The sequence below is a fragment of the Ursus americanus genome, chromosome 6 (assembly GCF_024610735.1).
Source record: "Ursus americanus isolate L20-20 chromosome 6, mUrsAme1.1.p, whole genome shotgun sequence".
Taxonomy (NCBI): domain Eukaryota; kingdom Metazoa; phylum Chordata; class Mammalia; order Carnivora; family Ursidae; genus Ursus; species Ursus americanus.
Genome location: NC_142132.1, coordinates 67,287,511 through 67,309,580, shown reverse-complemented (window position 1 = coordinate 67,309,580; position 22,070 = coordinate 67,287,511). Strand labels below are relative to the sequence as shown.

General features: G+C 51.9%; 1 protein-coding gene and 1 long non-coding RNA gene across 4 annotated transcripts in view; one reads left to right on the top strand and one right to left on the bottom strand.

The window, feature by feature from the left end:
* LOC148110002 (uncharacterized) overlaps positions 1–9,179 on the top strand; it is a 49,956-nt gene extending 40,777 nt beyond the window's left edge. The window contains exons 3-5 of the long non-coding RNA XR_015724857.1: positions 2,858–2,907; positions 5,092–5,502; positions 6,453–9,179. This is a non-coding gene — a long non-coding RNA (uncharacterized LOC148110002). The remainder of the gene's footprint in view (positions 1–2,857; positions 2,908–5,091; positions 5,503–6,452) is intronic.
* The window catches only part of CAPN9 (calpain 9), a 40,491-nt gene that overhangs the window by 1,651 nt on the left and 16,770 nt on the right, over positions 1–22,070 (bottom strand). For 2 of the 3 annotated variants that reach the window (XM_045783615.2, XM_045783617.2), the window contains 13 exons: positions 20,742–20,827; positions 18,682–18,759; positions 17,165–17,325; positions 16,043–16,200; positions 15,666–15,874; positions 12,832–12,868; positions 11,737–11,817; positions 9,727–9,784; positions 8,111–8,175; positions 7,607–7,675; positions 7,244–7,322; positions 5,406–5,522; positions 2,723–2,787 (listed from right to left, as the gene is read on the bottom strand). In XM_045783615.2, the coding sequence (XP_045639571.1) occupies positions 2,723–2,787; positions 5,406–5,522; positions 7,244–7,322; positions 7,607–7,675; positions 8,111–8,175; positions 9,727–9,784; positions 11,737–11,817; positions 12,832–12,868; positions 15,666–15,874; positions 16,043–16,200; positions 17,165–17,325; positions 18,682–18,759; positions 20,742–20,827 (1,263 nt within the window). The remainder of the gene's footprint in view (positions 1–2,722; positions 2,788–5,405; positions 5,523–7,243; positions 7,323–7,606; positions 7,676–8,110; positions 8,176–9,726; positions 9,785–11,736; positions 11,818–12,831; positions 12,869–15,665; positions 15,875–16,042; positions 16,201–17,164; positions 17,326–18,681; positions 18,760–20,741; positions 20,828–22,070) is intronic. The other variant, XM_045783616.2, reaches the window with a different exon arrangement.

Genomic DNA, 22,070 nt, shown 5'->3' with positions numbered 1-22,070 from the left:
ATATATTTTTAAAAAATGAATTCCCAGCACTTTCAGTTTTCCAGAGGTCCTGAGATGTTTCTGAGTTATCTCAAGTCAAGTGCAGATGGTGAGAGAGACAGAATGAGAGAGAGAGAGAGAGAGAGAGAGATGTGCTTTCTTCCCAGCAGAGAAGAGAGCCTTCCTGAGGCACCTTGGGCAGGACAATATGAAGTGCCTTTTCCTCTTTGATGAGGAGTCCCCTGAGAGTGAGGACAGAACTGGTCCTTCAGGAAGAGGCTGCAGACTTAGCATCCAGGGCTCTTTACAAGTGAACTGGTGGAGAAGTTACATGCAGTTCCTTCTCTATCCTGAGGCCATCCTGCCTCTTCCTCCCCCTGCCCCCAGCTTTCTTATCACAGCATGGTCATGGGGGAACACGATTATGTGGGATGGTTTCTTCTCTCCTCTCTGCCCTACTTCCTGGACACAGCGTAGGCCAAGGCCATGGTCAGGGAAGACAGCTGGGTGAAGGAAGACACACAGGCTCTTTTAGCAGAGTAATGGTAGGTGGGGCAAGGATCCGATTGTTACCTAGGTGGATGGGAGGGGGCTCTTGAACTTCACTGCATACTGGACTCATGGGGGAATTTTTTTACAATATCACTGCTTGGGTCCCACCCAGAGAGATTTGGACTTAATTGGTCTGGGTCATGGCCAGGCCATTAGGATTTTAAAATCTCCACAGGTGATTTGAGGATGGCCGGCTTGAAGGGAGAGAGAAGACTCAAAGATTTGTCCTATTGTCTTGGAAATGGACAACGTGGGTGGGGGCAGGAGCTTCCACCAGATGACTTGGATCTGTTGAGGGGAGGCGGACAGGATAGAGAGCTCTTTCAGCCCCCACACCTGTGGACACTTGGTTTGGAAGTGACACCTTGACTCTGAGGCAATGGAACGCTTCCTCCATGCTTCTAGTACTCTGAAGACTTTGGCTAGAGGGTGTTGAGTACCAAGCCTGCCCACTCTCCCCCTGCACTCTGAATAGGCTGCCACTATCCTTTCTTCATGCTTAATAGTGGCCAAATCTTGATGAAATCGAGAAATCTGGGTCTAGGGGGTCCCTCTTGTATTCATAAGGGCCCAGTTTGAGTATGCACATCTTTCTTTGGAATCCCTCCAGTGTTTTATACAGTTATTGGTCAGAGGAGTTATATTCATTGAGTGTGTTGTGTGCATTGAAGTTTAGAGAGAATACTAGAAAAGGAAAATGCCCAGTGTCTGTTCTCAGGGAAATTACAGTGTATCCAGGGATCTGTGATACACACATGAGAACATTGGTGATGAGCCGACATAATAAATGGCCAAATTATATGATAGTTTTAGAAACCAAAATTTGGTGTAAGATTAAGGCCTTGATCTCTCTGCAGATGGGGAAACTGAGGCACAGAGCAACCAAATTGACTAAAATCAAAGAATGGGGGGGGGAGTTTCAGTCCCATCTAATACACACTGTCATCAACCTCTTTATCTTGATAGTCAATAAAGTGGAGCCCAAATCCAAAGTTCCTACTGAATTTGGAAATGAGCTATTATTTTTGGTGTGAATGTGGAAGAGGGTGGGGAGGGAAAAGAGCTCAGAGATGGGAAAGAGACACGGGCTGCCAGCTTTGCTACTGGTAGGTTCAAGGGAAAGCAGAGCTGGACAGGAAGACATGGGGAGTGAAAAGGGAAAAATGGGCAATAGAAATCACGGGAGCCAGTGAAGGGAAGCATTCCATATTTTCCTCCCTGCCTTTGGGCAGGAGAATGTCTAACCAGCATTCTCAAACTTCTGTATGTGTAGGAATCATTGGGGATCCTCCTGAAACAAGATCTGATTCAGCAGGTCTAGGGTGGGGCTTGGTACTTTGCATCTCTTGTTTGTTTGTGTGATTTTTTATTGTACTGATTTTATTGACATATAACTGACATATAACACTGTAAGTATAAAGCGTATAATGTGTTGACTTGATACATTTATATATTGCACTGTGACTAGCTAACACCTCTTGCAGGTCTCATGATTATCATTTCTTTTTTTTTGTGGTGAGAATAATTAAGATGTAATCTCTTAGCAACTCTGAAGGTTATAATAGTCTTGTGGGCTGTAATCACCATGTGGAACTCTGCATTTCCAACAACTCTCCTTGGTGATGTGCATGCCGCCGGTCTGCGGACCACACCCTGGGCAGCCGGGAGGGATGGTCCACACCTGGGACTCCTTCTCCAAGCCTCTAAAACTCTGATCCATGCTCTTCCCCCCATACTTTTGCTGTGGTTAGCCCTGTAACTGGCAAAAGTTGTGTCTTTCTCAGGGTTTTTGAGGTGTGTGCCTATGTGTGCATACATGCACGCACATGTGTGTGTGCACCCTCCCCAAGAATCATGAGACCCACAGGACAACATGAGCAAGGGGAGCGAACAAATCGGAAGCTAGAAGGCCGGCAGAAGGAAGAGAAGAAGAAGGCAGGGTTTGCTTGCTCACTCTGTTTCAGACGATTAATCACTATGTGCCTCAGTTTCCACTTCTGCCAAATGGGGCTTCTGTTAATCCTTAGCTCACAGGACTATTGTATGATTGCACTGACAGCTAACTGACTGGTATCTAAAAAATATCAGCAGTTCATTGTGGTTATTACCCCCATGGCTACGTGCAAACTTCGCGTGCATTCGGCAAACGTTTGTAGAGCGGGGGCTCCGCCTAGCCCTGGCTGGATCATACCTCGTTTATGTTGAGATGAATGAACTCCTTGTCCTCGTTCTTCGTACTGAGAGCCTGGAACACCCCTGATAGGAGAGACACGAGAAATGCATCATTGTGGGAACAGTTCCTTCAACAGATTTCTTTCTTTCCCAGGGACTTCGGAGCCTGCAGGGCCTCCCGTGGAGGAGCTGCTCCATCTGGTGGTAAGGAGGGATCTTCTAGAATGGCCGGCCAGACTCAGGCTGACTACACGGGGATTTCTGTTGCATGGTGGAGGCTCCTGAATTCCTGGGATGGCACAGCTGGTGGCCTTGGCATTGGGTGGCACGTGCTGTCCTCTACCATATGCCAGTCAGCTGGCCAGTCCTGGACCCCAAACATCTCCCCTATGCTAACTTTTTGGGGCTCTGTAGCTCCACGGGCCTTCTCCCCAGAGAAAAAGCACACGTACGTGAAGTTTTGCATGAGTCTTGGAAGCCATTCAATCTCTACGAGTCCCTAATGAGAAGGTGAGCACTGTAGGTGCCCCCACACATAGGAGGAGCAGGGGGAGGACGGGGAGCTGGCTGAGCTGGACTCCGCAGCTAACACACTGAATAACCTGAAACCTGCTTTCCTCTCTGGGCCTCGGGCTCCCCGTTTAGTCAAAGTGGTCAAGCCAGTCAAGTCTGGCTTCCCCTACGGAGTCTCCCAGGAGCTTCAAAAATACAACAGAAAGGGGGAGGGGGCTGTCCTAGAACAAAAGAGACAGAACCCAACAGCCAAGTGCAGCGAGCAGATCCTGAGACAAGCGAGCACACGTGGAAAGACGGCCTGGGGAAGTTCAGCACCGGCCAGGTCTTACGTGACGGTGAGGGCTTACTGAGAAGTGTGTTGGGGTACAGACGGCACGAGGGCTGTGCTGAAAACAAGCCTGCCTGTTAGAAATATTTACAGAGGAAAGGACTGAATTTCTGAGCTCTGTTATCAAATGATTTGAAGAAAGTATACGTTAGAAGAACACACGAGAGGTCAGCAGGACGATCATTGCTAAAGCTGGTGCAAGGCGCCGGAACCATCTGGGGGATTTTTATAAACAGAGATGCTGCGTGCCACCCCCTTGATTCTAATCAATTGGCCTCCTGTGCAGCCCAGTCATCACAAAACATGTTTTCCTTTGAATCCCCTTCCCCTATTTTGCCCATCCCCCACCCCCAGGTCATAGAAATTTTTTAAAGCTCCTGGAGGGGTTGTAATGTGTGGCCAAGTTTGGGAACACTGGTGTGGGGCCGATGGGGACTGATTGTTATTCTTTATACCCAGTGTATGATTAAAATTTTCGAGAATAACAAGTTTAAATAAACCTGGGGTAAAGCTGTAGCTTTGGTATTCTAAAAAGTTCTCCAGGTGGTGGATCTAACGAGAGGATCCCAGAGTAGGACGGTGTGAAGTCTAAAGTGCCTTCTCCCTAATATTCCTTGATTTAGTAAGAACAAGCTGGGAACCCCCTGTCAGGAAGGATCGGGCTGAGGGGATTTGGAAAGAACAGGGGCAGCTGAGAGAAGAGAAGCTACCAAATTTCATTCCTTTTAGGTCTAGTGACTACCTTTCAGGGGGGCCTCTAAAATGCACCTCTTACTAGCCAGTGGTAACTACGCAGAGAACGCCCAGGCTCCTGGCTTGGTGTGCAAGGCCCTTCAGCACCTGCTTCTCAAATCATCACGATCAGCCCACACATGCGCCTTACTTGTCCACAAGTGCGGCTCTCCCCGTGGGAGACAGGCTGGTGGGGACAGGCCTCAACCGGTAATCATGTGTGTTCTAAGTGTCATAAAAGAAGCAGAGGGGGCTCTGGCACGGTAGACCCGAGCAGCACAGACCCTGCTTTGCTTTAGCGGGTGTTTTGAGGTCACCTAGCACACACCCTTTAGAAAATGCCAAGCAGGACGGGTCCGTGATTCATGGGGCCCAGTGCAAACAGGGAATGTGGGACCCCTTGCTAAAAAATGATGATTCAAGATGGTGACACCTAACTGTGAAACCAAGCACGGGCCTCTTCAGGGGAGCAGGGCCCTGGGCACTGACACATTTCGCTCCCCCGCCCCAGCCATGGCCGCCACCCCCGGTGCTGGGTTCCAGGCCCCTGGATGCTCTTCCGTCAGCTTCAACTTAGTGACAGTGTGACAACAAACTGTAAATTCTAAGGACCCCCTACACATAATCTCTCTCTTTTCTTGGGGTAACACACCTTGTTTGGGAAAATCTGGTCAGCATCTAGGGCTTACAAAGCACAAAGGTAGGGTGGAGGGAGGGGGACGGAGGGGGAAGGAGAAGAAGAGGAAGAGAGGAAGAGAGAGACTCCTCTGCTTCTATGCATGGATTTGACCCCAGATCGGACCTTCCCTCAGGTGGGAGTTGGGAGCCCCCCCATCCCATCCTCCCTCAAGGACACTGCAGGGGTACCCGTGGAGAATGACTCTTAGCAAGCTGAGTGGCCCTAACGCAGAGGCCGTGAACAAGAAGATTCTTAAGGACGGCGCTGCAGAGAAGACTCCCACGCCCCCCACCCCTCAGCCGACCATGCACAGCGATCACATGACAGAGCCTGTCATCCCAGGATTTGTCACTGTCTGTCTGTCACCCACTCCTGGAAAGGAACGGGGGACACAGGGACGCCCCCACCCCCTGGGGCCCAGGGGGCGCAGCCCCGCCAGCCACTCACGGCTCGCGTTCTCCAGCCGGACCAGGCAGTTGAGGAAGTCATCGAAGCCCAGCTGCAGCCCCTCGTCCGCGTACCGGAGGACCACCAGCTGCAGGAGGTGATGGCTCAGCTGGAAGCCTGCGGGGGAGGGGAGGAGACACGGCCCGTCCTGGCGGGGCCCCATGGGGCGTGCCTTGGGGCGCCCCCAGTCAGTGCTCTGTCAGCAGCGGGCTCCCTGTGCTCAGCGTGGGCGCGGCGTGACAGCGTGCCATCTCCCTCAGGCGCTGGTGGACTCGGGAGGTCACGCTCTTGGTTTTGACATGCACTTGCCCCTTGTATCTTGCTGACTTCTCAGGAAGCCTCACTTGGGGGAACTTTGCACTGGACAGTGTCTGAGCCCCTCTCCCACCCTCCCTACCCCGCCTCCCTTCCTGGAGAGCACTTTAACCCAAAGGTGTGGAGGGCTGTAGAAATCATGTTTCTAGAAGAGATGCTGCTACCCCCAGAGTGCCGCCGGGGCAGGGGCTCGTTCACACACCCAGGCCGAGCCAGGGGCGGTTTCTTAGTTTCTCCGGGATTCCTGTCCTTATTGGTTGAATGAGGGCTTTAGATAGGTAAAGTCACTTCAGATCCAGCATTAATGCTTCAGTGTCTAACCTACACCCTAGGCAATCGCCCCCCTTGACTTCAGTCTACACTCACTTTCCACGGAGTGTTCAATGTACTGCTTAGCCGTCTACCGGGGTCTTCTCTGCTCCTCAGCCCCAATCCCAGACAGAGGAGGCCAGTCGGACACCGAGAGCAGTTTCTGGAGCCAGCCAGCAGGGTCGGTTGCTGGCAACGCCCCAGATCCTAGCATCTGCTCTTCATGGGGCTGGAGGAGGGGAGAGCGGGGGCACCCTCCTGCCCCCCACGTCAGGCTCGGAAAGACTCGGTCACACCCCTCCTCACTGCTCTGCCCTCCTCCCCTAGAAACAGGGTCACCAGCCCCTAAGAAAATCAGGCCCTCCTCATCCATGGTATTTTCCACCGTATAACTAACCTTGTTGTTTTTCCTCCCTTACATAGGACCCAAGACATTCCCGATTTTGGACATTCTGTCCCTTAATCAGACCGTGAAGCTGACAGTGCTTCCAGATGTTTGGCTCACCTGGGAGGCAGCCTGATTCTAAGCTCTGGCAGGGCCCAGGGCGCACATCTGTGAGGCGTGCTTGGAACTTGGCAGGGGCTGGGGGCTGCCGTGGCCTCAGAACCATGGCTGCGAGCAAAGGAGGGCCGGGCCCCAGAGACTAGGGCTGCCGTGGTGGTGATGGCCAGAGGGTGAGGGACACCACCCGGCTCCCACCCTCCATGTACAGAGCTGATATGAAGTGTGACTGCACTATCTGGTTGGGATTCCGTCTGCTGGGGGCAAAGCCAGGGACGGGGCTGCTGGTGGCAGAGGAGCCCCATGAGCTCCCCCGTGACCCCGAATCATGGACTTGGGCACGCCCTGCCTCATCCGTGATCATCACCATCCGAAAGCAGCAATTAGACGTTTGGAGGCACTGCGGCTTACCACTGAAGGGTCAGGCCAGGGCAGAAAACGTGGCCAGAGGTTGGGGAGGAGGTCAGGCTAAGGTCATCCTTACTGGACCCATTTTAAAGATTCCTGCCAATATCGCACAGTGGTTTAAAACACGGGCCCTGAGCGAGTCTTGAGCCCGAGGCCTGGCTCTGGCGTTCACGGGGCTGGGCCCTCAAGAAGCATGAACTTGGTGCAAGACCGGCCACCTCTAGGGCACGAGAAGCAAGGGGCCGTCCACAGACAGTCCCTGGCCATGCGCAGCCCACCCCTGACCTTCCAGGCTCTGTTTTACCTGCGGCTTTCAGGGCAGTCCGCAGCTCGTAGGAGGACATGGTGCCCGACTTGTCAGCATCGAACTGAAGGAAAAGGTTCTGTGGGGAGGACAGAGGCACTGAGAAGCAGAGGGAGGGCACCCGAGGGCGCCGCCCGTGGCAGTAAGTACATCACAGCCTGCCCAGGAGGAGCGGCTCCTCCACCTTCTGCTTCCCTCTTTCTGCAGGCGCCGAGCCCTGCGGTGCTTCTGTTCGCGTGAGACCAGAACTGGGGGATCCCGTCACGGTTCCCCCCCCTCGGCCCTTTCCCTTGGCCACTGAAAACCCCCTCCTCCTCCAGGCTGGTGCGGTCCCCAGAGGCCATGGCCGGCGGGGTCACATACTGTCCACGTCTTCAGCTTGTCCCAGAACGCTTTGAACTCCCCGAACTCTAGCTTCCCATTGCCACTGGTCTGTGCCGAGCACATTAAGGAAGGAAGGAAGACGGGTTTCAACCCAGGGTGCCTCGCGGGACTTCAGGGATGGAGGGGCAACCGGCTGGCCTGGGGGACCGGTGACCCGGAGTCGGGGCTCCTAGGGAGGTGGCTAATTATCAAGCCACGCATCCCTGAAGACAGGACATGGCAGGGGTGAGCACCAGCTGGTTCGAGAAAGCACATCACAAAAACACATTTTATTCCCTTAGCTGGGTGCCCGAAGTGGCAAGAAGACCCCCAGGTCCCTTCAAAAGGTCTACGCCTCTTGATTCCGTTCTAGTTCAAGGGGCTGCCCCGTCGTGGGATGTGCTCCGAGAAGAAGACTATCCTACTGGTGAAGGGGCCCCATTCTAGGAGGGTCTGCACGACAGCAAAACACAGCCATTTCTGCCCACGGACTTGGAAGGATACATCCATTAGAGAAATGATGTTTTTACAGGAAATCAGGCTTAGCTTCTTGAATTGGAGGTCCTTTTCTGAAATCACACATGACACAGAGTCACTGGACATGTGATAAGATAAACCTACTCCCTGCTGTTGCGGTCGGATCCGGGGCTGCTGAGGGGGAGACGAACTCGTTCTCAGACCGCTGGTGAGAGTAGAGACGGACATGGACTCTGGGCAGGAAAAGCTGCACGATATAAAAGACGGGAATATCTTTCCATTCATTTATCCTGGTTTTAAGAATCCCAAGCAAAGAATGACAAATTCAGATCTTTATCATTGGGTTGTTTATAATGGCAAAAATGTAGAAAGGACAGAAATGACCGACGGGAGGATAGGAGCAGAAAAGGTTATGTGCACAGGATGGATTGTTACACGGTCCTTAAGAACCATGTTTTTGAAGCACATTTAATGACCTGGGGGAAATGCTCATAAAAAGTTAGTTTAAAAGGCGGGATTTGAAATTATTGAAGAAATCTGAATACTCGGATGCCGCTCGTCAAACAGTCACTTTGGAAAACAGCTGGGCGTTTCCTCAAAATAGGAAGTACAGAGTTACCATGTAAGGCAGCAATTGGCTGAGGTGATACCCAAGAGAAGGGTCCACACAAATGACTCGTCCATGAACGTTCACAGCAACATTATTCATAACAGCCAGAGAGTGGCAACGACCCACGTGTCCATCGTGAGGAATGGAGAAAGAAAACCCAGCATACTCCTTCAATGAAATGTTATCCAGCCACGAAAAGGAGTGAAGAAGTCCTGGCAAATACTACAACGTGGGTAATTCTTGAAGACGTTATGCTAAGCGAAAGAAGCCAGTGGAAAGAGAGCACAAGAGGGAGGAGAGGGAGAAGCAGGCTCCCAGTGAGCAGGCAGACTGACGCGGGGCTCAATCCCAGGGTCCTGGGATCATGACTTGAGCTGAAGGCAGATGCGTAACTGACTGAGCCACTCAGGCGCCCCAACTGATTTTTTTTTATCTGAAACGTCCAGAATAGGTAATTCTATGGAGACAGGAAGTAGATCAGTGGTTTCAGGGGCTGGGGGAGGGGGGGAGTGACTGCTACTGGGTACAGTTTTTGGAGTGATGGAAGGTTCTAAAATTGGTTGTGGTGATGATTGCACAATGTTACAAACACACTGAAAGCATGGTGGGTGAATTGTACAGTATGTGAATTATATCTCAAAGCTGTTACATTAACAAAATTGTATCCATAATTTAATGACAATTAGTGTGTGCACGTATACACACACACTGAGAGACACGCACCGACGACACATGCTACACACACACACACGTGAAGACACACACGTGTATCTTAAGAGTGGTTAGAGTGGTGGTTTTTGTCTTTGTCTTTAGGCTTTTTTGCATTTTTATGGCATTTTCTACCATAGCTGGCATCATTTCTGTAATCAGGAAATAAGCAACAGAAGCTATTTTGAAAGTCTACCTAAAGTCAGCCCTGGAGAGCAGGGAGCCCGGGGGAGCTGGAGGAGAGCTGGGCAGCAAAGTCACAGGTCACACGTCCCCTCCAAAGGAGCCCTGGGCTCCCTGATGGGGGGGCGGGGTTGACACTTACTCTTTGACAGCACGGCATTTAAAACATATTCTAGTTCCTCCGCTGTCACCTCCATGTCCTGTGGAAGGAAAGACGATTGTTTTTCATTGGCCCTTAGTGCCCTCTTTGCTACTTGCTTCCAGTTCTGAGCTGGATTTGGCTCAAGTGACAAGCCCGGCCCTCAGGGACCCTGCTGCGGGCCCATATGCCCGTGTCCCATGACTGCAGCCCACTGAACTTCTGGGGGACTCGTGCACCCAGCCCAGAAAGGATGGACAAACTGGGCCGGGAGAGGCGAGCATCCCCACCCCCTGAGCTAAAGCTCCCCTCGTGGCACCTCTGTTGGAGGACCTTCGTGTCTGGGTCTCCAAGTCCCTGCACAGCAGAGCTGCCCAGAGGGTAGTAAAAATGCCCGTGCTGGGGGCTCACTCCAGGGACCATTTCAATCGGAAGACTGGGAGGATGTCCCATGGATTATTTTCAAAACCTCTAGGGTGAATTCAGAACCACTGATCTCGGGCGTCCACCAAGTCCACGAGATCTCAGCATTCACGCCCTAGAAGCTCGTCAGAACTGTGGAGTTTCAGGCCCTGCTGCAGAGCTCCTGGCGAGGAAATCTGCATTGTGCCAGGCTGCTCCGGTGAGTGTTAGGTGCGTGACTGTTTGAGTAGCACGGACTCAGAACTCTGGTCCAGGGTTTTGGGCTAGGGGTGCAAAGCAGTCGCCTGTGAAGTTATTTCCGTATGCGCCTGCCCAGGTTCCACCCCGAGCTTCCGAGGCCTGGGGGATGGGGTTTGGGGTGTTCAGCCCTAGAGGACAATCACTGATGGAGCCCAGGACAGAGGAGGCCAGAGATGAGGAGCCACACGGCCGAGTCATGGGCCCCTCCCAAGAGAGCAGAACTGGAACCAGCTAGCTGATTCTACAGGTGCTTTTTGGTTGTTAATAAAGTTGGAAAGAATCTCCCGCAACATTCTATCGCTTCCCTTCCAAACCCGGGTCTCCATTTCTGGCAACTTCTGTCCCTCCTCAGCCGTGAGGAGGAGCTCACCCAGGCGCATCCTCCAGCCAGCACCCAAAGCTGGACGTTTACGGCTCCTGTCCCACCCGGCCCCACTCTCTACTGCCCGGGGCTGCCAGTGGTCCTGGGAAGAGCAGATGGCCACTTTGCCTGCTGTGGCTTACACAAAGCCACACGAGTCCCCATTTTTCTCCACCCAGACTGCTGTCCCCAAGTCTCCCTGCCCCCCTGTTTCTTACACTGCCTGAAATCCCACCATCAGGTCTCCCCACCCCGAAACACACCTCTTTTATGATTTAGGAGACCTGGCAGGGGAAGGAAGTGAATGTAGTCATTAGCTCCTGCCATGAAATGGTCAATCAGGCTAATTTTATTTATGGCTACGAGGGAGCACAGGTGGGGTAGTTTCTAGGAGAATGGAACCTGGGGTGAGAGATACCCAGGGCCCCCAAGAGTGGCCAGGGCCCCCAACAGACAACCTGACAACAGAAGGGGCAAGAATGGAGTAGGGGTCGGAGAGCGGGAGGTGAGGGACAGATCCTCTCCTTCCCCAGTGTCTGGCCCTGGCCAGAACTGCCAAACAAAGCCATACCGCTGATGTTACCGGACGAAAATCACGTTTGCAATTTCGTGAGGACATCCCCGAACAATACCACCTTCTACCAGAGCAAAGAGAACATTCTAAAGGCAGTGCTTTGTGGGTAGAGTGCAATGAGCCACCTCTTCAAAGCTTCCTCTAGCCTTCCACAGAAAGCCCCTGGGCCAGGCTGAGCTCCTTTGGGGGCCATTGCCCCATCAATGGTGGCAGACCCTTGTGAGGGGCACGGTGCGGGAGGTGGTCTTTAGAGCCTCCCTAATGACCAGGCCTGGCCTCGTGTTGGCTGTAGCTCCACCAGGCCTCCGGGAAGGGCTGCTGACAAACACCTTACATCATCCCTGGGCAGTGGAGGAAACCAGGCCCCTCAGCACTGCAGGGGGTCAAGGCCAAGGCAGCCTGCGGCCAGCCCTACCTCACCGGCAACTTGTTCAAACAGGGCGCGGAACTGCGGCTCCTCCTCTGTCTCCTGGCCAGCTGGAGTCGGCTTCAGAGGCTAAAAAGCAACCAGAGGGACTCGCACTGGATCCACAGACGCCACTTGGCGTTTGCTATCCCAAAGAAATAACACGAAAAAAGAGGCGTGCACTGCAGATGGTCTGGTCCTGTGGGAAAGGCTGGGACTTCATTGCTGTGAGGAGGACCAGGGGGTGGGGGGGGTAGGGGGGGGAACTGCCTGGAGCGTTAGGAATGGCTGTTGGATTCCTTGTGAAGGCTCTTTAGAGGGAGACTCCGAGGGACGAATCAGGGGGATTTCTGCAGATAAGAGCGCTAAGGGAGGGCGGAGTCCTGACCGAGTTGGGGTCCCAGCCAAGGCGGTCACGGCTCCCTGCACTTCCTCTATCTGCCCCCCATCACTCTCAGCTGTAATTACTTGCTGAGCCATCTGTCTCGACAGCTGGTGAAATCTTTGAGGGCAGGAGTCTGTCTCTCACAGGCAGCCCTGGGCCTAGCGTACGGAAAGAGCTCGGCAAATGCGTTGGGTGTTTTAGTTTTGATTTGTGCAGATCAGTGCTGACTTTGGAAGTGTCGGACTGTGCCAGTTTCGCCTCAGCACCTCTTCAAAGACTTACAGCCGCCGCTGCCCCCGCCCAACACACATATTGTAGGGAGGAAGTCACGTGTTCCTCCAAGTCCACTGTCAGAGAATCTACCAGCCACTCTCATTTTCTTCTTGATTATTTTTCTTAAACTGAGAGCATTTTAAAGACACCCCATCCCTTTCGGTGGCAGTAGCCGCCTCTCAGGGAACAGGGAGAGTTGGTAGCACAGAGAAACATCGCTCCAAACAGAGTTTTCTTCAGAACACCTACGTCGTTCCCACGCCCGGTGAGACATGAGAAACTAGAAGGTGCAAGGCTTGTCCTCCACGCGGTTGGGATCAAGGTACTCACCGGATCGCAGATGAACCATTCCCAGAACTTCAAAGTTCTGAATGACACTGTGAGTGAAGGAAGCTCTGGGGACAGTCACTGAATCCCACCCTCCAGAGTAAAATGTGAGGGCTCACCTCCGGAAGGTCAATGTCCACGTCTCCATCCATGTCCCTGAGGGCAGAAACACGCTGGCTCACTTGTGGATTAACTTCCTTTCTAGGGTCTGCAGCACTCACGGGCCCAGAGGTAGTGGAAGTTTCTGGGCCACTGAAGCCCTTCTTTTTCCATGATGGTTTACATTTCATAAGGCCCGCAGACCCCCTGCATTGCCCTCCCTCTCTCCCCCCATCACTCAGACCCTGCCCGGCATGATAATAAGTGGGAGGCAGTTGAGCCATCAGCCAAGGAGAACTTGTAAGTTCTGGACTTCTAGAAGTGAAAGAAATTGAACCAGCTGCCATCCCCTGTTTCCTGGATGCCCTTTAACAAGGGATATTTATAAGTGTTACATAGGATAGCGGAGCCCAAGAGGACCCACAAGTGAGGCAGATTCATTATGCACACCCCATGAGCTCTACATCCCCAAAGGAGATTCAGTTCCTTGACACGGTCATTCAGTCTAGGAAGGATGAATTCTTTCTGGGGGAATTGGAAAGATCATAGGGCTAGTTGAGTCAGAACTTCATATTCCCCCAAAAGCTCCTCCTTTATCCCTGCCCTCCAACACTGTGGGTGTTGGAGGGGTGGGGAGGCTGTGTGTGTGTGTGTGTGTGTGTGTGTGTGCACGCTTACGTCTGGGGAGAAGGGGACAAATAATAGAAATGTTTATTTTCCTGTTCACATATTTAGGGGAATCTACAGTGTTTGGGAAGCAGTGATATTAAGAGGAGGAGCAGGTTTCAGCCTTGGGTGATGCTAGAACATTTGGAAGAATCTAATCTTACAGAGGAAACGGGAAGCACTCCCCGAGAAAAACTGCTAAAACTTCAAAGGAGATACCAGTGAGCAAATATTAAGATGGAACGAGGCTAGTTCTCCTTTCTTCCTCATCCCCTGGGCACGCACAGCAACGCTTTTCAGAGCTTTTATTCTTGTTGTTAGGATCCTCTCCTGAGAGTGTAGCCAATGGAAATAGGGTTCCATGTGGTTCTTCAGTCACTGAGCTACAGAGCCAGTGCTCTCGATCCAGATCACAGCAGATTAAAGGACCTCATGGGGGGGCAAGCGTGAGTATGGACTTAGTTTTGCCATGTTGAGCCATCTCCCAATGCCCAGGACTCTGAGCGCACCCCGCTTGGTCAGGGAGTACAGGGGTGGGGCAGGCACAGCCTGGCTTCCCCTCTCTTGTTCTTGCCGCCCACCAGAGCTGCCCATCTGCACGCCTCTCGTGTGGGTGCTTTTGTGTGAATAGATCCTGGGAAATCATCCTCAGCTTGTACCAGTATCCAGGAGAAGACTGGAGAACAACTCTCCAGCAGAATTTTCCAAAATCAAAGAAAGATCTTTGATTGCTTCTATTTAGCTGAGGAGAAGGAACCACGCCTTTTCTAATCAGCTTGGAAAACCCAACCAGGCTGGACAACAGGGGTATTCTCAGTGCCTGCCACTGATCCAATCCTATCCCACCAAACAAAAAATAGAACCGCAGGCTACGAACTCACAGCGGGCGCCATCTTGTTGTCTAAGGCTGGTCCCTAGTTGGGGCTTGATCTAGCTCCAATGCAGAATTAGCCAACTTTGCCATTCTGTGCCATCTCTAGAATGTCTCTACTGGGAAAAGAAGTGAAGGCTTGTATCTCGAACTGTTTTTTTTTTTTCCTCTGCCACAGAGCAACCGATAGCAAAAGGGTAGTAACGGGAAACTTTTTGTACAAATATCTAACACAAAATAATTTTGCTAAGGCGCTGTGAAGGGGAGGGGCAGAATGTCGGGTGTGAAAAATGGAAGGCAGGCTTGTGCAGTGTAAGCACTTGACAATTAGCATTTTTGACTGTAGTGTAAGTGCCTGGCATTAAGTTTTTGACGGTCGAGGCATCCATCTCAAATAAACACACTGCTGCTACACAGCTAGATACAAAGCCCGGCCACCCACGAAGTCCCCTCTTTTTTTTAGAAAGCTCTGGTAGACCATTTGACCCACTGCTTGCTTTTCCTTTGAGCACTTTAATTCCTGCTTTTATGTTTGAAGTTCACCAATAGTGAACCTGCGAAACCCTAGGCCCCCACCCTTGACCCCAATAAAGGCAGAATCCCAGGCCTGGGTGCATCTCTCTCTCTCTCTACTCAGGACATCACTGTGTGGCCCCAGGGTTGCCGTGTACTCTCCAGAACCTGTAAGTAATGAACCCTGCCTTTTCAAAGTTCCTCGGGATGCATTTGCAATCACGAAAAGATCCACAGGGGTCAGTCTGGCCCCAACGTTGACTCCGGTTGGGAAATATTTCTGGGGGCCCACCATGGTACAGACCCAGGTGAATGCTCTTGGGCATTCCTAGCTGATAGCATCGCTGTCCATAGGCTGAGACCAACCCCAAACAATCTGGCAACATTTATTTAAACTGAAGCTGAAAGAACAGGTCATTCAGGAAACCTGTAATAGTCACCGCCTTCACTGTATTCAAAAATGAGTCTAGCACTTTTAAATGTAGGTCCCACTCCAGAAATTTCTTGAGAATAGGGTCTGGAAAATGAAGAGCTCCACCCGAGAGGGTTTGGCAAACATGATTCTGGGAGTGGTTGGAAAAAGCAACTTTTCAATGGCTTGTTTGAGGGAAGGAAGGAGCAGAACTAAAATGGAAACATATCCTGCTTTGCAAATGGCAACCCATTTGCAAAGAAACCCTCCTGCCTGGTTTCTCAGGTGGATCGTGGAGAAGGGAAGAAAAGTGTCATGGCCCCAACAGTCCCCTGTGACTTCCCAGGGACTGAGCCACTAAATGAAGAGGAATTCTTGAGCCTGTTACTCACTGGGTGATGGCTTTCTTCTCTGAAAAGATCCTCAGGCAGAAATCGGCTTCCTGATGGGGCTCAAAAGTGCTGGGAATCAGAATGTACTCCCCAGGGGGCAGCTTGAAGCGGTCAGAGACTTCTCTCAGGTTGATGAAGGTTTTGCTTCTGGCCTGGGAAGCGTGGTACCTGAAGAAGTCTTTGTTCAGGTGTTCGTCTTTGCCGGGGCTCTGCAGTGGGAACGTAAGGGCCTTGGTTCTATAAGGAGGGCCGTTGGTCTTGGGTATTTGGACAGAGTTGGGGGACTGACCATTGAGTCTTGGGCACGTGACCGAGGAGGAGCTGAGAGTCCAGCACTTAGACGGCGGGCTCTGAAGAGCCACTTGGTTCCTACCCACCTGGTAAATGGCGTAGCCAATGGTCAGCATGTCGGCTCCAAACCTCTTGAGTTTCCTTCGATCTTTCTGCATCAGAGCTACGAGGAAAGTGCAGTCCTCCTGCCCCTCATCTTTCTCAGTCAGGGACAATTTTATTTGTGGATTGGTCCAGAAGGTATCTGCCATTTGAAAGAAATGAATTGTTTCATCTTCCTTTAAACACACACCCACACACACATACACTGCATCCACCCCCACCACATCCTCCCACACCTGAGAAAGTCATTCATTCATTTCTTCTTCCCTGTTGCAATGGTCCTCGCGCCCTACTTCCTGTAACCCCAGTGAGAAGGCCAAGTACTCCCCTTCCATCTCCACCTTCTCTCAAGCCATTTCCCATGCAGCTTTTTAAAGACATTCTTCTGGGTCTACGGTTTGCTCCATCTTATTTTTCCCATTTCAGAGGAGAGTGAGGTGCCCCTGTGGTTGTACAAGGGGGCAGAATCCACCCCACCCCCAGCTCCAAGGGTGAACGCTGATTGGTTCATCCTAGTCCCTCTTGCTGCGGAGAGTTCAAACAAAACCAATCAGCCCTCAGCATCACCAGGCAATATGGGTTCAAGGAATTCCCAGTTAGAGGGAAGTTGAGGACTTTCGTTGGATGAGCCTCAGGAGCTCTGGCTGTGCACAAGTGAGGGCTCAGGAAGCCCCGGATGCTGCTGGCAGCCCGCCTGTGACTCTAAAGAAATTCACATTGAGGAAGAAGTCAGCAGAGGAAGGAGGGCAGAGCAGAGAATTCCAGACCAATGGGTTGATTAAACTATGCCTGAAGCCCACCCTGCTTCTCCTCTGAACTTTACAGTCATGCAAGGAAAAAATCCTTTTTGTTGCTAAACTAGCATGAGTTGTGTTTTCTATTACTTGTCATGGAAAATAACTCAAGTGGCCAAACAAGTTTCCCTGAGCAATTCTTATCCGACTTCCTGCTATGTCTCGTCTCTGCAGCCCTCACCAGCCATTCCAGAAATCCTACTAACTCCACACTCAGGTTTTCTCTAGGGTCCTGGCGCTGACCACCCGACATCCCCCAGGCTGGACTGGGCACTTGGCAATGACAGAGAGAGTGACAGGCGGACTACCAACCCAGGAAATTGCGACAGCCCCCGGCCGTGGAGCCCCGCACCCAGCTTCCTTGATGGACCGTCACCTCCCACTTGTGGAGAGCATCTTCCTCCAGGGCGTCAGGAGTGAGGTTGCAGATTTCCACTTTGTCAAAGTGGGCCTTGAAGTCCCTAAACGCCATCCTGCAACAAAGTGGAGAGACACTGGGCATAGGAGGTGATGGTGATGCCATGATCCATTCATTTGCTTAATTATCTAACCGACCGGTAGTGAGTGCCCACACCTGTCCTAGAGGATGGGGAGAACTCAGGTGTGGGCAGAGAGAAAATACAGAAGCACAGCTAAGGAAAACCCAGGTTCAGGGACAGCAGCCCACCCCTTGCATCTAGAGTGGGATGAAAGTGGCGATGTGCGGGTCAAGGCTCTTAGGAAGTGGGGATGTCTCATCCAAACTTTCCTGTCTTTCCTCTTCTGCTGGCTTCCTGCAGATGGCTGGGTGACCCCGGGGGATGGTGGAGCCACACAGAGGGAGGGTCTTGGGTCCCTGAATCACTGCCTGGAGAGAGCCACCACAGAATAGGGATGTCCTCCTGGACTGTTACAATGAGTGAGAAATAAACCTTATTGCATTTGCATCTTTATACATTTTGAATCTACTTCTTACAGCAGCTGGTGTTACCCTAAGTCATTGATGCCTTGAAGTATGGCCCCACCACGACAGAATTCTAACCTATGTGGTATCAGCTTAGCACTTAGCCAGGTTTCAAGGAAATATTGGAGCTGGAAAATAGATATCCACATTACAAATGGCAATATGCTTGTTAAAACTATAAAAATATGGAAGACAGAGGCTGTGCCTAAGGGGAAGAGGATGGAAAAAGCTAGAATATTAGTGTGTGCTGGTTTTTGCTTGCTGTGTTTAATAAGGAGTATTAAAGAAAAAAAAAAAGTGAGCTCAGGCAAGAATTGGCTGGTTTGCTCCAGGGAAGAAAGCTGGACATCAGCGATGTTTGGTCTTGCAAGGTTGGAAGACCCGACTGTTTTTTGGACCCCACAGAAAGAAATAAGATCAAAAGAAGCTTTTAGAGAGGAAGGCCCATTAAAAACTCCTAGTTAAGCAAAGAGATTCCACCCTGCAGAAAGTCCAGATTAGGACTATTTCTTGCCCACTGAGGTCTATATTTTTGGATCCTCTCAAGGTTGCTGACTTCAGGGGCCCTTGTCATCAAGTGGGACAGGGGAGTAGCCCCTGGGAGCACTGGGGCTGCCTGTCTGTCTTCAAACACACCATGCAAACTTGGGTGATGGGTAGTTCAGAGGAGGGGTGCTGGGCTGGCATCCAGGCTCAGCCCCACGTTCATATCAGAATCTCTGCCAACCTGAGTGAACATAAGTGGCTTGAGGCCAATGTATTTGATTCACTAAAGAAACTGAACAAAAATAGACAGAAAGGCAGCAAGCAAGCCAAGGGCTATAGGGCACTGCGCTCATACCCGTTATGCAGCTAATACAGAAAGGAAAACAGACAAGCACTGTACCAGAACTCGCCGTCATCCAGAGCTGTGTGACACAGGCGCTTCTGCTCAGCTGGGCCCACGGAACGCCACTCGGAGGAGCTAGGAGGGGTAAGCAAAGTCGGCTGAAACAACACTGGCCTTGGCGGGGCGGGGTGTCCCTCCTGAGGAGCCAGGGTGGTGGCTATGTGGGGAACGATCCTGGTCAGCCCAGAAACACCCCAGGGGAAAGTGCGCGTCCAAGAGCAGCCGATGGTAAAAGGTCCTCGGGATCACGTGCAGCCCCTCGGTAGGGGATTATCATGGGACCGTCATAGGATGCTGGACACTAGCAAGGTAGCAGAAACTTCCAGCTGGAAGCCAGAAAGGGACTGACGTGTGCCCCGGAGCGTCTCCTGATCTCTCCTCTTCATTTGTAAGTGACGTTTCGAAAAGTGAGAATAATATCTTATGTTTGCTGGGGCTTGACATGTCACATGCTGAACGCTTTCTTTAGGTGAGATCACCAGGAAGCCTCCAAATTCACTGTGTCTCTGTGACCCCCACAGCTGCCTCCAGAGAGTTTCGGCTGAGTAACCAGCGCCGTGGTACCCACCTGACGTGGCCACCACCTGACGTGGCCACCTCATCCACAGCCTGCAGAGCTCATCCCGGGAAGGACCCAGAAGCCCCTCTCCAGGTCCTGCCTGGCAGGGGCAGAACAGCAGCACCAAGAGCCGTGACCTTCTGAGTGGCTCACCCCCCATCCCGGGCCTGCCCGGCTACAGTGCTTCCAGTACTTCCCTCGTCACTGGCAGGGTCAGGAGCAGGGATCAGGATGGGGGCCTGCCCTCCGTCACCCCGAGGCTCAGTGGGAGCGGGAGGCAAGCTCGCTTCCAGGCTTGACCCCAGTAAAGGCACTTCCCTTATTTCTCCCTCTGCATGTTTCCCAGAAGGAAAAAGTGGCCCACACGTCTACACACTATGTTCTCTGAATGCAAGGACACTGTAACAGCCTATGTGTGATATGCAGCGGTCTCATTAATTCGATTTCAGTATTACTGTTCTTTCCATTTCTGCCAGGAGAGGGAGGCCGATCTCTTCCCTCCTGTGACCTGCTCTGGTGTGAATCCAGTTCTGCCAAAGGCCCTGGGCTCTGAGAAGGCAAAGCAGGGGGAAGGTGGTGGGACAAGAGCCGTGATGGGACCACAAGCCCCCGCAGGGGTGTGCGCTGCGCTCTCAGGCTGGAGTCAGCTTAACAGCGACACAGACACACCGACGGTTGGTGACAAGGTGGCCTCGTTGTGATCTGAGGACAAACGCGGCTCAGTTTCCTTTACTTAGGCTCTAGACGTGCTGCGGGTCTCCCTGGAGTCCCACAGGCTGTGAGTGGACAGGGGTGGGACAGCAGCGCCCCGAGATGGCAGAGTCCTGGCTGAGGGAGGAGGCAGCTCAGGATGGCCCTGCCCAAGCACATCGAAACGTTCCCGGGTCCTAGCCACCTGGGCCGCTTCCCAAGGGATGAGGAGGGGACACACACCCGCGAGGGAGAACTTTCTCTATGATTGGGGGGCCGAGGAGATAACCCTGGTTGCTTGCTCTGTCAGGGACGCATTTCCTGTTCCGCTTTCTCTGTCTCTCTATTGGGCCGCCGGGCCTCTGGTCGATGGCCAGTGACCAATCAGAGAGAACCCTCTAGTGACCTGCTTGGCCATATTTCAGGGATTCTCACACCTCAAACACTCACGGCCACCCCCACCCCCACACGTACGCTCGTGCACACATACACCCTGCCTATTGGGCTACTCGTCACTGGAGATAAAGCCTCTCACCACGTCAGGGGGAGAGGACATCTTCCACGGGAGGGAAAGTATCCACTGACATAAATACAATAACTGGAAAGGTAAAAAAGCCATTATAAGGTGTTGCATTTTGACTGCATGGTGGGCCAGAGGGCTGAGGGAGGAAGTAGGGCAACCCCAGCAGCAGGACCGCCCCTGGAACGAGAGCCAGGAGGGAACTGTGGACACAGTGCCCCTTCTTCATAGGCCTGCAGAAGCCAGCCCCGGGGCTCTGCGCCCCAGGAAGGCAGAGGTGGGACTGACCTGTCACTCCAGGACCCGGTCCATTCAACCTGGCCCCAAGGGTTCCGGACCCTGATGAGCTCCATTTTCTGGCCTCGGAAGTTTACCTAGAGGGGAGAAGTATCAGGGCCATGTGGAATGAGAAATTCATGCGTGAGCTCTGGAGCGCTTCACCTCCAGCCACGGCTGGCTCTCCCAAATCCTCTTGACTATGACACACAAAAGCCATGTCAAAACTCCTCAGTTCTTAACTAGCCCTCGGAACTTTCTAACTCCTGGTGAGCACAGCGGCCAGCATCACCAACAATGTTATATTATTCATCACCCCAGAATGGATACGTTGCGTCTGGGAAATAAAGTAGAATTATAAATGATAAGAAATTAGTCCATGGGAATCTTCCAATGAATGCGTTTTCTCTCTGGACCGGAATTGCCCTAGAGGCAGGGGCCGAGTCTTGTTTATCGATGTATCGTCAGCATCTAGCGCAGACAGAGGTAAAGAGCGGTTTGTCCAAAGTGCTCAGGGACCTAGGAGTGAGTTTTCTTCATCCTTAATATCTTACTCACAGATGAATGAACAGTATACAGGCACACTCCGGGATTAAACAATGATAAACAAAAACCACTTCCCAGTCTTCTGAATCCAATATTCTCCCTTTTCAGGTGTCAGATGAGGATTTCTGCTGTCCGTATGGACAGTAAAGAAAAAGACTCAGCCCCGCCCCTCAGGCCCTGCCCCGGACCAGCAGAAAGGACCAGCGCATTTTAGAAAGATTTTGGAGGAAAGAGAGTAGAAGTAAAAGACTTTTATTCATCAACGAACCAGAAATTTGAGCTCAAAACTCTTTATCCTCATGCATTGGGCACAAATCATACTTTTGATGTGTAAAGATTAATTTAGTATAACCTCTCCAGGGCCCGGGAAGTAGCTGGCAGCTCAGCATTCAAGATGCTCGTTAAGTGAAATGTGCAAGGAAGGTAAATGCCTTCGAGGTGGAGAGAAAGGAAGAGCAATTGAGTAGGTGCGACGGAAGGTTTCTATTACTGGAAATAATATTTGGAAGATGTAACATCAAAAATCACATGCCTACTGGGGCCCCGGGTGGCTCACTCTGTTAAGCGTCAGCCTTCGACTCAGGTCATGATCTTGGGGTCCCAGGATTGAGCCCCGCATCAGGCTCCCTGCTCAGTGGGGAGCCTGCTTCTCCTTTCCCTCTGCCCCCCACCCCGCTTGTGTTCTCTATCTCACTCGCTCACTCTCTCTCTCTCAAATGAATAAATACTCTTTAAAAAAAATCACATGCCTACTCAAGTGAGTGATTGGCAAGGCATTATGGACAGGGAAGGAGG